This window comes from Cinclus cinclus, chromosome 6, assembly GCF_963662255.1.
Source record: "Cinclus cinclus chromosome 6, bCinCin1.1, whole genome shotgun sequence".
NCBI classification, from domain to species: Eukaryota; Metazoa; Chordata; class Aves; order Passeriformes; family Cinclidae; genus Cinclus; species Cinclus cinclus.
Genome location: NC_085051.1, coordinates 18450140 through 18467503, shown reverse-complemented (window position 1 = coordinate 18467503; position 17364 = coordinate 18450140). Strand labels below are relative to the sequence as shown.

At 44.4% G+C, this 17364-nt stretch overlaps 1 protein-coding gene across 3 annotated transcripts in view; it reads left to right on the top strand.

The window, feature by feature from the left end:
• The window catches only part of LOC134045191 (USP6 N-terminal-like protein), a 75312-nt gene that overhangs the window by 42827 nt on the left and 15121 nt on the right, over nucleotides 1–17364 (top strand). For 2 of the 3 annotated variants that reach the window (XM_062494830.1, XM_062494832.1), the window contains 5 exons: nucleotides 2282–2565; nucleotides 7627–7700; nucleotides 8220–8305; nucleotides 9147–9186; nucleotides 9920–10000. In XM_062494830.1, coding sequence (XP_062350814.1) covers nucleotides 7635–7700; nucleotides 8220–8305; nucleotides 9147–9186; nucleotides 9920–10000 — 273 coding nt within the window. In that variant the 5' untranslated portion in view covers nucleotides 2282–2565; nucleotides 7627–7634. Of the gene's footprint in view, nucleotides 1–2281; nucleotides 2566–6310; nucleotides 6460–7626; nucleotides 7701–8219; nucleotides 8306–9146; nucleotides 9187–9919; nucleotides 10001–17364 lie in introns of all 3 variants that reach the window. The other variant, XM_062494831.1, reaches the window with a different exon arrangement.

The following is a 17364-nucleotide window of genomic DNA, read 5'->3' as shown; positions in this document are numbered from 1 at the left end:
TTAACAAGGTGCATCTCATTAGTGGATTTTTAACTTCCTACTGTTTTATTTCATTGGCTGTACCAGCAAATTTATATAATGGTGCATTTATTATTTCATTGGTATTTTAAAAAGATGCTGCCTGTCTGGGGCAAAGAGAACACAGGGTGCTGGCAGCATGATAAGTTATGTTTGCATCCTTGTTCCTTTGGTTCTGGCTGAGGAGCATTACTAGCTCCACAGTGCCCAGGGTGACATCTTGGATATCAGCCAGGACACGTGTCCTCACCCTGCTGCTTTGGACACGTGTTGGGGGTGGGTGGCCTCTAGCTGACAGTGCCAAACCCAGGGAAGGTTTTAAATAGCAAAAGGAGCCTTTAGCTTACCCAAAATTACCAAGTATAGCTGGAGGCAAGAATGACAAGGGAAGAGTAGTGTGTCCTGCAGTGTTGCTACACATACCATAAGGAATAAAATACAGTGTTTTAGGAGGAATGCATGTCCAAGTGGAGAATGACTATCATTGTAGCTTCCTTTAGTTTATGGTTAAAGAAATGCAAACTGCTTTTCTAGTCTTAAGCAAACAAAAGAAGCTAGCTACTAAGCTTTGTGCTGATATGGTTCCCTTCCAGGTCAGTGCATCACCTGAAAAAAAAACAGGATTTTTTTTCACCCTTGGGCTTTTATTTTCTCCCCCTTTTTATAGACACTGGAATGAGAAAAGGAGGGAGTGCAGTTAGAAAATTAGTCTTCAATTCCCAAAAGAAGTTCAGTTTACTTATCTTTTTCAAAAGAAAAATAATTTAAATAATGATGCTTTAAAAAAAATAACTCATGCATTTTTTATTTTTGTGCAGTCATTTGTCTGGTTTTTTTTGTTGTTTTTTTTTGTTTGTTTGTTTGTTTTGCTACTGCTGTCTCTAGAAGATGAGTTCACATTAAAAAGAGTTTAAAAAATATTTGGATGCTCTTTGTTCATCCAAACGCATGTTTGTGAGGTCTGAAAATAGAAGCTGACAAAGAATTGCTTATAGAACCACTGCTCTGCTCAGAGGGTTTAGCTTATGTCTAAAACTGCATCTACTGCCTTTGCAACAGCTGAGCTGTGCAGAAGCACCAAGGCTGGGCTTACTGAGTGTAAGCAGGGAGGAGACCAAATCTGTATACCAGCCCTCCTGTTTCTCTCCTCCCTTCTCCATCCTTTGGGAGAAGAGCACTAAGGCACAGCACCGAAAACGTGTGTGAGAATGAGAGCAAGGTGTAAGTACTGGGAAGAGAGATGGTGGGGAGAGGGTTGAGAGAGACTTTATTTATTGGTAGTACTGCTCGTGTTGAGGGGAGTGGATAGCATATAATTGCAGTCTTACATGGCTTTTTAGTTATTTCTGTAACTAGAAGACTTGGCCAATGTATTTGGGTTTTTTGATATTGCTGTAGTCTAGCAGCAGTGTTGTCATTGTTGTCACCACAGCTTGCTGTGATTGTACTGTAAAAGCTTGGTGCAAATTGCGAGAAAAGAGGATTTCATTTAATGTGTGTAAGATACATTATAACCTACTAGGTTGTAACATATAAAATATAATCTTTGTTACAGGGTTGTTTGATTATAATGGTGGTCAGCTCTGAAAGGTTGTGAGGTTTTCTGTACTTTAGAGCCTCCAAGTTGTTGTGTCTGGATGCTGGAGAGGTGACAACAGGGAAATTCAGCACGGAACAGCTCAGGATCATGTGGGAAAGTCCATTTGCTGGTGTTTGTGAGGGGGATTGGAAGAGAGGTGGTGTTATTAAAGTGGTGGCTCATGATGGAAGTGAGCTGTGCTTCCTCTGCCCAGTGCTTGCTGACTTCAAGCAGAGCATCATGCTTTGGGATGTTGTCTTGATCTCACGCTTGTGGAATTAGCGTGTTGTTTCTCTGAGTTGCTGAAGGTGACAACTAAAAAGAACTAAAAAGTTGTTTTTTGTAAGTGATAGCTCTGTCTTGGGCTCCGCTGTCCTTTGGACTGTGTAAGTGTTTGGATGTATCAGGGAGAACTGTAAGTGCTGGAAGGTGGCAGAGGTGGTGCCAGATTTTCTGCCATGCAATTTGGTGATGTGTCTTGGTCTTCACCTGACCCAAGTCCTAAAGGAATTGCCTGAACCCTCCATTGCCATTGTGTGCCCTGCAATTACAGCCTGTTCCTTTGCCACCAGCTCCAATGGGACCTGTATTTTCTCTGTGTTTAGAAACTCCTGTTCTGGTAAAGGATGGTGCTTTTGCTGTGCCGGAACTGGAAAATTGACCAACTTCTTATTTCCTTTGCAGTGAGCCCGGGGGACAAGAGAGTGTGGATTGCCTCCTGCCTTGCCTCTTCTCCCAGCTGCCTGTGGTGAGCTCTCATGTGCCAGAGGACGAGGGTGGAGGAGAGCAGCCACGTGAAGCTGGGGTGGTGTGGGTGAGCCAAAGGGAATTTGACCAGGTGGCTTTGGCAACTGGGGGTCCTCACCACCCTGCAGCAGAGACAACTGGTTCCTGCCAGGTAGATGCCGTCAGGGGAGTGGACAACTCCAGCTGAACTAATGAACCTTGGCACCTGATACAAGGCTCAGGTAAGGGCACATGGCTTGGAGCTGGATTGTATTTCCATCTTGTCTTCTCCAAACTCACAGACTGGCTCTGGAGCAGATGAGAATCTCACTGAGAGCTATCATATACAGTGGTTGCACATGCTAGTAAATCAGCAGGATCTCATCTACAATGATGCTGGGATGCTCTGGCTTGTTGGGGTGTTGCTGATGGTATCAAAGTGAGTTGCAGTGGAGGTTCTCCCTTGGTATTCCCAGCATCTCTCTGAGGGAGGTGACTGTGGTTTTATCCAGTGCAATATCTGGTGCCGTTTCAGATGCAATGCAAGTTTACTGTGACAGGAGATAATGTGAATTTTCTGTAGCATATCTGTGATTCATCTAAAGTGATCTATGGGCAGTTATTTTCAGAGATCCCTAGACAGTTAAAACAAACCTTCCTGCAGTTCAGCTGGCTTAGTGCTCCTTATGCTCTTAAAACAAACAAACAAAAAAGCCTGCTTCTGGGCTCCTGGGTTGTAGTCAAGGAAATAAATATGTAAACAGGATCTCCTGTACCTTGGGTCATCCTGTTTGATAGTAATTTAATTCCTGAAGCCATAATTCACTTTGTGAGCACAGGTCTAGATTTCCTTTCTGGTAGCAGGGATGTAATTGTGTGCTGGATTTGAGCTAAAGTTGGGGATGCACAGTCCAGTGATGTGTTTTGAAGCTGTTGCTGGCCTGGGTGTTTGCAGTCAGGGTTTGTTAATGAGAGAGAATCTGCACATGGGGACCAACAGAAGTGCTCAATGCAGGTGCTCTGAGTGTGTTGTCCATTTTGGGGTAGAAATTTGGGGGTCTAGTAAGAATTGCTGCATCAGCTGTGACAGCAGAGATGGGGATGCTGGCCAGTCTTGTACCAGGGCCTCAGGAGCCAGGTTGACTTCTCCATGGGTCTGGTTCTCATGGAGCACCTCTGCCTGCAGTCAGCAGCGCGTGGCCACCACTTCCTCCTCGTCTTGTCACCTCGCGGGCACACAGCCAGGCATGCCTGTGCCCACCTTTAAGAGCCTACAGCCCTTCCTGGGTGCCTTGGGGGGTTTGAGGTTTCCTCAGGCTGTGGCAATGCAGTCGGAGCAGTCCCAAAGCCGTGCTGGATTTGGCTGTGCCCGGGAGGTATGTGCAGTGCTGTAATGCTGTGGCTTTGCTTCTGAAAGGCTTTGAGCATGTGGGAAAAGAGCCTCTGATAACAGCTCCTCTTGGCTTGCAGCTGCTGACTGTCCCCCCAGATTCTACCAGGCAGCCAGGATGGGCAGGTTGCTTTGCCCATGTGATTTGAAGCATGTCAAGGTGCCTGTTTCATGCACTTAAAAAGCCCTGATGGGGCTTACTCAACTTCTCACAGCTTATATTAGTTGTTTTCACTGCTCTGCATGGCCAAGTTTATTCCAGGGCATGCAAGTGCATGAGTCACTGTAACAACAAGTAGTAACTTTACAAGTGAGTAGCTTTAAAAGTGCCTTGCTGGGAAGTGGTGCAGACTGCAGGTGTACCCTGTGAGAGGCTTTTGCCTCTTAGCACATGTATAAGTATTTTCACTTACATAGGTGTATATACTCTTCCTTTAAAACTGTTCCCCTAGAGCAAAAATTGCAGGTTGATACCATAGATGGCTAAAGACATGAAATGTGTTTAAATGTGCTTTTAAAATAGAACTTGAAACAGGAACACTTGCTGTGTTCCAGCAGTTGTGGGTGTGGCTGTAGTTAAGTATGTACCTTTTTTACTTTATTCCACAGCAGTAGTTTCACTCTGATAGAGGCCGGAGTGGTAGTGAAGTACAGTGTGTCAAAAGTTGCCTTTTTTTCTTCTCCCAGCAGCAGTCTCTATTTAAAGTTAAGTGGACACATTCAGAATGAGAATATACATTCACTTAAACACATTTCTGCTTTTTCAGTGACCTTCAGCCAAATAGAAACAAACTACAAACATGTAGTCCTTATCTCAAATGGCTTGAGTAGATACTGTTCTACAGCACAAAAGATTTAAAAACTGGGTTCCAGAATATCCTCAAATCCAGCCTGAGAACATGTTGCTATGCTGTGTTTCCCAAGAAGAGATTTCAGTGATATTTTCATTTTCAAAAGCCCATCTGCTTAGTACCAGCAGGGTGATTGCTGATGAATTGATAAGCATGAGACATCGTGTCATGGCTGGGGTGACAGGGGATGTGAGTGTGTCCTGGGCTGTGTCACAGGGAGCGCTGCTGCTGGGCCATGGGAAGCACTCCATTCTCCCGGCCAGCAAGCAGGGCTGCAGTACTGGGCTGGTGGCTGATGGACAAAGGTTCCCCTCTCCCAGCCAGGCTGGTCCTGGCAGGTGCTATCCCATGTGGGGCACTGGGAGCTTGGCAGATCTGATTGGAAAAATATGGGGTTTGTGGGAAGGGTATAAGAGGAAATGTGAATTATGGAGAACAATTTTGATATGAAGTCTTGGATTTTTGATGCAGATACTTTCTTCTCACTGCCAATATTTGAGATCCCAGCTGGTGAATTAATTTAAGGAAAGTTGTTTTCATTCAAAAATTGGGTATTTTATTTCAGGTTTGCTGATGGCTAGATAATGTTTAATGTGGGTGGGCCGTGACGTGCATTTTCATTCAACATCTTTAGGCTTATTGTCATTGGTATTAATTTTTACTTCCTGAAGTTGTGAACTGGAAGCTGCAAGTGTTAGTGTGAGATGACAGATTGTGAGTGTTTTCAACTCATTCTTTTTAAAAGGCACTAGTTCATAACTTTGTTTTGGGGTTGAATTTAAATGTGCATGATTCAGGGCTTTCTGTTGCTTATATCCTAGTTAATTATCTAATACAATTGTTACATAGTTCACATTTTCTTACTATTGCTGTTCATAGCAGCTTCATCTTGTGTATTTGTCATGGGAAAAATAATCTCTTTGCTAGGAAAATACAGTACACTCAGGAGAAAATTGGGTGGCAGGCTTGAGAAAGTAATTTGAGTGGTGTATTAAAGAAAATAAAGTATGCAGTCATACATAGGTATATGGAGAAGCATGGCAGATACAACCTGTTCCTATTTATAGGAAACCTGTTTACATCAAGTAAAAAAATGATGTGTTTCATCAAATCCTTCAGAAAATAAATCTCAGTAGTTTCCATGTACACAAGGTGTCATTTCCCTCAAGCAAAGGCTATATTAACATCATGATGTCAAAACTGCTCTGGAGTTTGAGCATGTGCAGAATTCAGTAATGAAAATACCCCTATTCAATATATGCTTTTACAGAGTTAAGCTATGTTCTGTTCCCTCTCCAGAGTACTTTGACAAGCTCCTCTTTGAGCGCAGTGCTGTGCTCTCCCAAGCAGCAGCACTGTGATCATGCCCCAAGGCCAGTGAAGCCACTTGCCATCTCCATTCTTCCCACTGCCATCACCCATTTTCTCTGCTTTCAAGTTTTTTCCTTAATTTGGACTTTTTGCACTGTTACAGAAAAAGAAAACAAATGTGCATATTCCAGGCATGAGATGAAAAACTGGCTCCTTTGCACAAGTCTGGTGTTTCTGGCTGCAGAGAGGTTTTTACAGAGGTCAATGCCAAAATATATGTGTTCTTGCTGTGTAAATCTTCCCATGGTACCAAGTTACTCTTCCTTTGTTATTCTCTTAGAGTGTGGTCAGAGATGTTCAGAATAGCTTTCACTTTGTAAGTGTCTTGAAAAATTGCCCATTTAATCTGACATGCAGTTTATTTTTCCCCTGTAGCCTGCAGAATATTTGTGTTTTTAGCAGCATGTAAAAGACATCAGTGGAATTTTTTGGCCCCATAACAACAACATCGAAGTCAGAATTGGGGGAGTGAAATTGCCTATAAGTTTCACAGGAGATGTGAGAAGGAGATGCAGAAGTATTAGGTAACACGGTGAGATAGTTACTCAGACCTTGCTACATTGGAAAATTAAGCTGTGATTAAAATGCACTGATCAAAGTTCACATTTGAAGTAGGAGCTGCAGCTTGGAAAAATGGAAGAGCAAAATGCACTTTAATATTTCTGTCCTTGCTCTGTTTATATTGTGGAGTAAATAATGGGAAAATACACCCATTCCTGGTGTGAATTTGAAGAATTTGCATTTTTTCCAGTGTCTGAATGGATGAGTGTAAAATGGTGCCATGCCTGTTCTGCTGCCTGATAACGGGTCACAGAAGAGCCCTGATTACATAATCCCCCTTCCCTGGGGATTTTGTCTGTCTACATTTTCTCCTTGGTGTGTTAGATCCACCTTTGGTGAATGAGGAACTAGTTAAGGCTTGACAGGGAGGATGCTTCTTTGGGCTTGTACAGGGCAACACTCGATTTGTGTTTGATGTGGGAAGTTACCTTACTTGTATGTATGTGTATGGGATGAAACAGAGCAGTGGGCATGGACCTCAGGGACCTAGACTGGGTCTTACTTAGACCAAGACTGGTCCTTCTCAGTGTGGGTGGGGACATCTTGCTGCTGTGTTGTTTTCTTTTGGAGTTGTATGTAGAAGGTAACCACCTAGAGGCCAATTCACTTTTCTCATGCACACGTCAGTAGGCAAAAACTTCCTTCAGTTTCTTCTTTGATGGGCATCTGGAAGCCCCTACAGAGCATCTCCTGGCTTCCCATCCACAGGTGGGACAGGAGCACTGTGGTTTGCTGTCATTCACATGAATGCTGTGCCAAGCAGTGCCTGACTGGTGCCTGTCCTGTGCTGGGCCAGTGCTCTGTAGCTGTTTTGCATGTCTCCATTTAAAAGCCACATCTTTCATGTCATTTGTGTGCCTGAAAAGAAAGACAAGAACCCCCCCCCTTGCTTGGGTTGGGCTGTGTCCTGGTGCAGGGAGCTGGCAGTCCTGCTGCATGCAGGGAAGCTTCACAAACACTCTATACAGTGGCTGTGCAACCTCAGCCTAATTTTAGCTGTGGGATATGGCTGGAAGCTAAAATTGTCAGCAAACATTTTTTGTATTAGCACTTTCTTAAAATATTTCACATGCTGTGTACACATTTACTTATCTCCTTCCCCCTCCCTCCTGCTTTTTTTCCCCTTACAGCTTCTGATATGAAGAAGGATATAGAGTCTTTAATAGCCCAAGAAAAAGCAGAAATCGTCGCCAAGTATGAGAAGGTACCAGCCTTGTGCCTCTCCCCAGCATGCTGGCTGGGGCTGGAGCTGTTTAATCAATTAGGAATTCATCTTTGCCTCCATGCAGACATTGCCCCAGTAACATAACACTCATGCCATTAGGCTTCATGCCAGCTCTCCCTTCCTATACATCCATCTCACTATATCCCTGGAGTTTATTGAGGGCCCCATTTGTGCTCAGCATAGATATGAAAGGTGCTGAGCTTCTGGTGCTTCAGTGCTCTCTTAACACCAGGATGGCTTATGCCCAACAGCACTGTTTTTTGTGAAGTAGAGCTTTTCTCTGCCTCTAGTAGAGGCATGCATGGAATGCTGGATAGGCTGAACTTGGCATTTTTCTCTTGCCTGCCTTGTGTTTGGCTCTTTAGTGTAGGTTTTGCTCTCCTGGTTCCATGCCTTTTATCATTCTGGAGAGAGGGATGTGGGCTTTGGGTGCAGGATGCAAGCACTGGGGTATTCCTGATGCTGGGACCATCTCACAGGTGTCCCTTCTGCTTTTAGGGCAGACAGGAAGGAGCTCAGATTGACCAATGGGAAGATGCTGATTTCACACTCTACAAAGTTACAGACCGGTTTGGATTCCTGCAGTAAGTCCTCCTGCCCTCTCCTTTCCTCTCTGACTTGTGTGTATGTGTGTGGGGGCATCCTTTTGCACTGAGCATGACTCACCCAGCATCTCTCCCATAAGCTGCTCTGTGACTTGGCTTGATCAATCCCAAACACAGGAGGAACAATTAAATGGGCCTCCTTCCTCAACTGTGCATGTCCAGACACTGATGCTTTGAATCTGCTGCAAGGCAAGGCTCAGAAATGGTTTCCTACCACAAGCCTGGCTTTACAAGGTGCAGTCTGGTGCTCCTGTGCCTCTATGGTTTGTCACAGAGGGAGAGGCCCTTGTGTTTGTACCTGATGTTTCAGGGCGGTATAGGAAGAGACCAGATAAGATACCTGATCATCTTTGGTTCCCTTTGGCAATCTCCATCCTAACCAAGGTGCATGTGAATTAGATACACACATCCTGTGCCTGAGAAGAATGCTTAGAAAGAACTATTTTTATTCTGATTCTGAACAAAAGTTATAATGGTAGGTTTCCTGTGTGTAGGAGGGGTTTTTAAGCAATTGCTGTCCAGAAATTCTGCTTCCCTACCCTTTAAATTGCTGATCATGTGTGAATTGAAGGGGAGATATATGCCCAGGATTTCGAGTTATATCTAGTGCTCAGTTACCCCCCAGGGCTCTTGTTGGGTGGTGGGATTTTGGATGGTGCTTGCCCTGCCTCTTTCATACCGGGGACAGCTATAGGAAGAGCACAAAGTCCCTAGGACATACCCCCTCAGGTGTCTGAGGTGATCCATGAGCTGCAGCACCCTGTGCTTTTCCACACCATTTCTTGCTCATGGAGTAACCAGTGACCCCTTGCTTTTCCAGTGAGCAGGAGCTGCCAACCCGCACCGCCTTGGAGGAGAAGGTGAGAGCTGCCAGCTGTGTCATCACGGATGTGGCATCCTTTTCACACCAGCTGGGGAGGGAATGTTTATTGAGGAAACAAGTGAGCAACTAAGAGCAAAGCAGGCAACCAGCACCCACTGGTCACTGCTGCTCACACAGAGATGGGGAGTCTGCACCATGCCTAGCTGTTGGAGCTTTTATTTTGCTGGGTCAGACAACTTTCCTCCTCCATACAGCACCAAAAAAGCACCTCTTAAAGCAATATTGGGCTTTTCCCTCTGCTTTGGCGCAGTGTTCAGCAGCTATGACTGGTAGAGGACTGCATGTGCAAGGGAAGATGGTGGAAGTTGTAGGTAACCATCACCTCCATCCTCATCTCTCCTGAGATGACAGCATGTCCTCTGTTAGGACCCTGCTAAATGAGACTGAATCACATTTCTGCTGATCTGATGCAGTGATAGGATTTGAGTCTAGCTGGACCTGCAAAGATTTTTATTGTGAGGGAATACTCTTGGCAATGCTTTCTCTATGTTAAGCCTGTGTGTCTTGTTATTTTCACCAGTGCTGCTTTTAATTACCAAGAGCTGAAATTACCCATTTCTGCATACACCTGTGGATTATTCCCATCCTTGATGTGTGGTCTTTACATAGAAGTTTAAACCTAAGAGAATGAAATTTTGTGTTTTCAGGAGGCATCTCCTGCGGATTTTTTTTCTTAAATTTGTCTTGTCTTTTCTTCTCCCTTGCACCAGCAAAAACAGCAGGAAATAGAACGTGTGGACAAGTGGCTTAAGATGCTGAAGAAATGGGGAAAATACAGAAACAGTGACAAGGTAAGGAGGAAAAGAAAGAGTGTATGTCTGGAAGGGTGAGTGTGATGGATCCTTTTGATGAGTCAGGCTTTCAAAAAGTCGATACAAATACCAGAGACCTCTGGATCATTGCCTGATTCTACTTGTTAGTCTTTAATATTTTAAAGCTTTCCTAGAAATTTCTGGGTGACCAGTTGAGGTAAAAGTCCTGTTCTGACTTACATTGCTTTAAGAAGGGTTTCCTAAATGCAGCTGCCATGTTTGCACTTCTGCTTCCCTGTGCAAGCAGGAGCACAGCAGGGATGTTCGTGTGTCCCTGCCCTGTGAGAGCTGAGGGCAGTGCACACCACAAATCACTTCTGTGTCTCCTCCTCCTGGAGGATATGGGAGATGTGACTGATACAGCTCAGTTGATGTTCCTTGTAATTCTCCCTGGAGGAAGAATTATTTGTCTAGGACAATACTTGGATTTTATATTTTACTCCTAGCTGTGCCTGTGAGAAGGTATTATATTGTGTAAAACTGTCTGTGGAAATCAAGGATGGAGACACCAACATTATGTCCTGGCTTTGGTGTTAAAATGAACTGTGCGCCAAACACCACTTCAAAACTGAATTGTTTTTAATAAATAGTATCTGTCACATGTTCCTCTTACAAACCTCTTGAAACAAAAGAGCCTTTGAACCTAATGACAAGATCCTCACTGGCTAAGGAGAGGAGTCTGCTCTGCTTGCAGCACTTGGCACAGGAGAGGGCTGAAGACTGGCATTACCTTGTTGCCACGGCCTCTTCAGCCTTCGTGTTTAACAGGAGTGGGGTGTTTGGCTGGACTGCTTCTAGCTCCTGCTGGAAGTCTTTGGGAGAAATTTGAGCTTGGTTAAAAGGGCCATGTAGAGAGAAATATCTGAAGAATATATGCATAGCTAGGGACAACATCAAGCACAGCATCCTCCTTCCCCAGCTATCAGGAGCCATGTCCAGTTCAGGCAGCCAAAGGCCAGATGTAGTCTCACTCTTTAAAAAACACTAAACAAAAACAAAGTTATCTTGCTGACAGCAGGGATGGGGTGGAGGTGGGCTTGGGGTTTTATAATCCTTCTGTTCACTTCAGGGTGGTTCTAATTACTTTGTTAATCAGTGCTGCTTCACAGGCAAAATCAGGGGCTCTCCTGTGACTTGGTTCTTTCTAATTAGAAGTTAGCACTAATTGGTTAGTGACCTTGAGGGTAAACCACCAAATTCCATCGGGATACAGGGAATTCCTTCAGGTCCTGGAGGGTTTTTGGGGTGGGTAATAATGAGTGGTTTTAGCACACCTTGGCTTCCCTGGGTCAGACAGTGGGGAGAGGCAGGATCCAGCATGAGTGCTGTGGAGCAGTAGCAGTCTCTCATCCCTGTCTGTTTTGGATTTCCCTTGGTGATTAGTGGGGGTGTTAAGCATGCTGTAGCTGATGTCACTCAGATCTGCTGGATGGCAAAGGGTCAGACTGGCAAGTGGGTTTTGAGGGTCTTTGGGTCAGAAAATCAGAAAGCTCTTGTAGTAGAATAAAAGATGCTATAAAAAACAGCCGGTAAATGGCCATTTCTTGGACACAGAGATGGCATTGTCCCGTGCTGGAGGACCGGAAATGGCCATCCCCTCTCCCAGCAAACACAGAAGCTGTGCTTGGCCCCAAGCAGGGAAGGAACAGTCTGGTGATCCTGGGGAGTAGAAAGGGGCTTTGGTTCCAGTCCTGTCCAGCCTAACACCCATTGCCTTGCACCAAGGCAAGTGCAGGCTTTAAGGTCTGTTGCAGCTATGCACTGTTAAATGCAAAAATACTGAGAGGCACAAAAGAAGCGTGACTTTTTTTAATAAAAAAAAAAGAGTAAAATTAGATTGTATCCTTCACCTAGATGTGAAACCCCATGCTCATGTCAGGAGCATGGAAGCTACTCAGACATTCCTGCTGCCATCATTGGATGTAGTTCAGCTGTGGCATTTCAAGGACCTTATGCTAGGATCACAGTCATGTCATAGGCCTGTGTGTTTTGTTCTAGCTAAAGTAAATGTGACAAGTCCTTGATCTGATTTTTCTAAAGCAGTGTTGGTTGGTTTTGTTCCTTCTCTGGGCACTCAGGCTGCCACATCTGCATTGCATGTTTCCTTCAGGTTTGTTTTATTACTTGGCTGACATGGTAGAAACCTGAATGTCACAAGGCAGCTGCTCTGTGTTATTTTAACAATGACTAAAGTGTCATCTTTGAAAAAATCTTATTATTGAAAACAAGAACCTTCCCTTTGATGTTAATTTTGATATGCTGTGCTTTATTAGAGGGGTGAAAAAAATCTTGTTGCAGGAACCGCAAGCAATTTTACAGGGAATTTGCCCTGACTTTGACTGTGCTTGAATGATGTAGAAAGCCTTCTTATTTTCCAGACTGGGACTTCCTGAAATTCAGGACCAACCTTTTTAGTCTATGTTCATGTGCTGGAGCTGGCAGACATCTGATCATATCTAGTGCTTGATGAAGAGGCACTTAGCAAGCAAGCCTTTGTGTTTTGCAGCATCTTAGTATCTGATCGAGGCTTAGGTTGTTGTGAAATATGAGCAGGAGGAGCAACGTTGTGTACCCATCCAGGGCATTGACCCCAAAGCAGCCACCTGACAGTGGGCAAGAAAGCAGCTTTTTCAGACCCTTGGCATGAGCCATTGCCAGAGAACAGCAGGTTTGGCTATTTGTTCCCCCACCTGCAGCCTTTGTGCATCCTTGTGTGCTGCTGATTGCAGTCTGGATCTTGCGACTGTCAAAGATTATAGGAAATAAGAGTGAAAAAAAAGAGGGGGACTTTTTACAGTTCCTTGCCTACAATGGCATGGCTAGGAACTGAAATAATTTCTGGCATAACCTGTTTCAAGATGAGCAACAAATAGGATTATCTTAATTGAAGTAATGCCCTGGGGCTCCCTGTGCTCATCATTGCCTTAGATCTGTCTCCATCTCTGTTCTAGACATATTTTGTAACAGTGATTTAATTTCAGTAGCAAGATCAGCAAAAAGTGACACCCAGCACAATTCCTCATATGGGTGGGGTTAGAATGATGCAATGGTGCCTTTTCCTGGCAGAATTTCCACACGGGTACAAAAATAAGGGAGTCCATGAAAGGATGACATTGTTTTGCAGAGTTAAGGTATGTCAAACCTGAAAATAAGTGCTAAACTGTATTATTCAGGGTTCAGCACAGGGAGGCTCATGTGGTCTGTCTCCTTTCCACTGCTGATTTGAATCCAAGTTTAAACACCAGCCTGACTCTGACTGGGCAGGTTAGGAAATGGCTGGTGCCATATGAGAATCTACACAGTTCAGGCAGCACAGTTTTGCAGATAAGAAAGGCTGTGCTGTGTGCACTGCAACAGTGGGATAGTTTATTCATCCTAGCCCTGAAATGGATTTCAGCCAGAAGTATCAGTCATAGGAGGAGGATATGACCTCTGCATCATTTGCAAGCTGTGTCTTGATGCTGGCATTGAGGGATGGGACCTTTAGAGAGAAATGTCTTTGGTCATAGATGTCTGGTTTTTAGGCAAAGCCTGCCTTTGTGCTGGGGGGAAGCCTTGTCTCTGCTAAGGTCACGGGAGTGCAGGGCACTTAATTCAGTGCATGGCACCAAAGCAGTTTAGGATGAATCGGGGATCTGTATGGACTGGCACAGACCCCCAAGAGTGAACAGTCTGCTAGTGCCAGGGAGAGCCAGCAGACATCATGCCAGGGCTGGCTGAAGTCAGATCTCCTGCCTCAAATGCCATGGAACAGAAAGGGAGTTGTGTCTGGGAGCTTGCAGAGTGGTTTCACATGCTTTTAATCTTTTTCCATTTTGGAAAGCCAGGTAGCATTTTCCTCACCTCCAAAGGCAGCCTGGGCAATAACTGTAAATGCTTGCCCATTGCCCACCAGCTTTAGGATTCAAATTTGCCCCTGCTTTGCTGGCTATTGCATCAGGAATAGCTGCACAGGCTCCAGCTGCAGGTGCAACAATTGAGCTGGGAGCAATCATAACCGTATGGAAAGAAAGCCATGCATGCTGATGTCCAGTCTGCCAAGTATCCTGCATAGCCACATCATCAGTCAGCAGGCTTCCTGGTACTAAAAGGAAATCTTCCACTCCAGGTGAAGATTTGCACAGCTCAGTTCCTCTGGTAGAGGATGTGAAGAAGTCCTTTCTCTTCAGAAGGATCACTCTTTGAGCCCTAAAGGAATTGAGGAAAGAGGGCTGCCCCTATTTATGGTGTTGGAGACATGCTGGATATATGGAAAGGCTTGAAACGGATATTGCCATGCATACCCAAAATTTGGGCATTGCTCCTGCAGTCTCTTCCTGGAGATCTATGCACATGGCTGAGAAGTTAACAGTGACAGACTCCAAAGTGTGAAGGTGAACTGCAGTGTGTATATTCTACTTCAAAAACCAACCTACCTCTCCCAAATACTTTTTAATTTCGCTGTATTTACTACTGCAAAAAGATGTTCTGTCTTTAAGGGCAGTGACTCTATCCCTCTTACTCAAGACCTGAAACAATTGGTTGGGTACTTCTCAGAGGAGATTGCTGGTGCAGGAAGATGGAGCTCAAATCTGTACTTCCATAGTCTTCCCCATCCCATCTACAGCAAAGAAAATAAGTGGGCAGGAGAGAGATGAGGGATGGGGTGATGATGGCCTCTGTGCCATGAGCTTTGTGTGTTAAAGCCAGGAGAGGGAAGATGATGCTATGGCAAAATGTGCAGCAAGTTTTAGACACTGTGGTTTCAGTCCTTGGCTGACACAGCCTTTCTTTAGCGTCTTGAACCATTGCTTTGACCATCAGCATCTCTTGGTGAAGCGGAATGATGTCTGTTCTTGCCTGTGCCCTTGGTCTGTCAGCCTGCATGGGACATGATCTAGGTGCTCTCTTCTGTAAGGGCTGAGCGGTCTGTAAGAGACAAAAGAGAGTGACCTTGAGGGTTCTTTTTGACTGTCATGTGGTACAGGAGTTATCATCATGTGCTGCCATACATCTGTCTTTTCATCCCATCATAAATACTGCTTGTATGGTAACTTTTCTGTTTTCCTTCAAGTTTCACGATGAAGAAAAGTTGCTCATTTTTTTCTGGGTGACTCACAGCTCTGAGGTTTTATCACTTTCATGTCTGGAGGTGGTGGGAGGAGGAAAGCCCTTGTATAAATAACAAGAAGGCATTTCATTTCAGTTCCATCTCAGCATGTTTTGTACCTCCCCTGTTCCTTTTGCACTTGTGCAAAGAAAACCATTAGAGGCATTTACTATTATGCCATTGAGGGTTGCACTCATTGAAGTACAACAATACCAGCTCTGGAAATTCAAAGCAAAATTATTTCTTTCCCACGGACCTGAGTATCATCGTATGTCTTGGCAGCTGTCAGTCATTCTCTCATAATACATTGGAAATAAGTAATCTTTTCTGGATTGGTGTTTTTCTCAGAGTTGGTACATATTCTAGTTTCTTGATTCCACCTCAGCTTTTGCTTCATAAAAGCATGAGTGCTTGCAGGAGCCAGGCTTTTGTGGGCACCTGTTACTTTGGGGATGTGGTTCATCTAGTCCTGTTGCTTTGTGTCTCTTGATGCATTGCACTTCTTTGATCCTGATTTAATGACTCTTGGGAAATGGGTCTTTCATCTGTGGGGATGAATCTGTCCCCATGGTGTGAAGGTTTGCTGTCCTTAGAAGCACCTCCTTATGTGAGCCTTTGGGTGTGCAGATGGTGGATTAGTGATGTCCCACTTAAAATGCAGGATGCTGTTGAACAGGATGGTGGCCTTCCATAGGTGAGGTTGCTTTTAGGGGGCAGCTTTTATTTGGTGCATACTGGGAGAAGGGCAGGATCTGGTAAAGGCTTTCTGCAGGATTTGGTCTTGGCTATGCAGTGGACCTTCACAGCTGGTGCTCAGCAATATGTGGGACAGAGCAGGCATTTGGGACGTTCTGAGGATAGCATTTTTAATGTTGAATGTTCGTTATGCTTTCAGGATCAGGATACATTACAGACACTTTCTCTGTCAGCAGAAATACTGAAATATTTATTGTAATGGAGTGAAAAAAACGTTCTCATAAACATCTGGTTCTCCTGGTCCTACAGAGTGATTTTGACATTTACTACAAAATTATTTTACATAGTTTTTTGACTGGGATAGTGGTGTTAGTACTTTGCTGTCCCCTAGCCTGTCTTCTTAAAGCCCACCTCCTGTCTTACCTCCTGGTCTTGTAACTCTTTGTACAAGGGCCACCATACCTGGGTTTTGCCCTCAATAGACACAATGCTGCTATGGAGGGAGTAAGGAAATGAGGAGCATCACTTTGTGCTCATGGAGGCCACAAACAGACATAGTGCCATGCTTAAGGTCTTTATGTCTTTATGACAGGCTGACTTAAAAAAGTCAGATTGGAAATAAGAGAGCTGGTGATGCAAGGTGGGTCTGAAACAAAAAGTAAGAGAAGCAGGTGTTCATCTGAGTGTGGCAGTGTCTCAGGCCCACATCCAGAAAACCTTTTACTAGGATCTTGTGCTTCCCTGGGGATTGCAGTACTTCTCTTAGATCAGCCTGAATTGCATGAAGCAGAACACCTTATGGAAAAAGAAGAAGGATTTTGAAGGTGGTTTGATGCATTTGTACCAGTCAGTAACAGTAGCTCCAGTTGATTGCCTGGTCAGCCACTGCCCTTCTCAGCTCCAAGCTGAGAAGATTGCCAGATTTCCATGACTGGAAATCTGGCACCTCTGTCCCCTCCCAAGGAATTGCCTGGTTCTAAGGGAGCACCATGAGGCAACATAAATGCCCTCAATGGCTGGAGCTTGGGCATGTGCCACAGGTTCTTCAGTGTACCCAAGAGTCCTCAGGAATCTGGAGGAGTGCTACAGTGGCTTTTGTAGTACAGCTGCAAGGCATTTCACAGGTGGGGTGAATGCAAGGAAGGAAAATATTTAGAAAAGGATATTTTTCTTTCTTATGAAGCTTTCTCTTTTAATGGAAGTAGTCAGCAATGAAAACAAAAACTCTTTTTTTTCTGTTTTCCATTTAAATTTAATGGGGGCTTTATGACAAGAAAAAGTGAAGAAGCATCTGTGAGATGAAGTAAATGAAGACCTCTCTCCTATGAAGACAGGTTAAGTTGTTCAGCCTGAAGAGAAAGCTCTGAGGAGATCTCAAGGTGGTCTTCCAGTACTTAAAGGGGGCTTATAAAAACATGAGATAACAGCTTTTTACCCAGGTAGATAGTGATGGGACGAGAAGGTACAGTTTTAAACTAAAAGAGGGGGCAGGTTTAGATTACATGTAAGGAAGACATTCTTTACTGTGAGGATGGTGACGAACTGGCTCAGGTTGTCC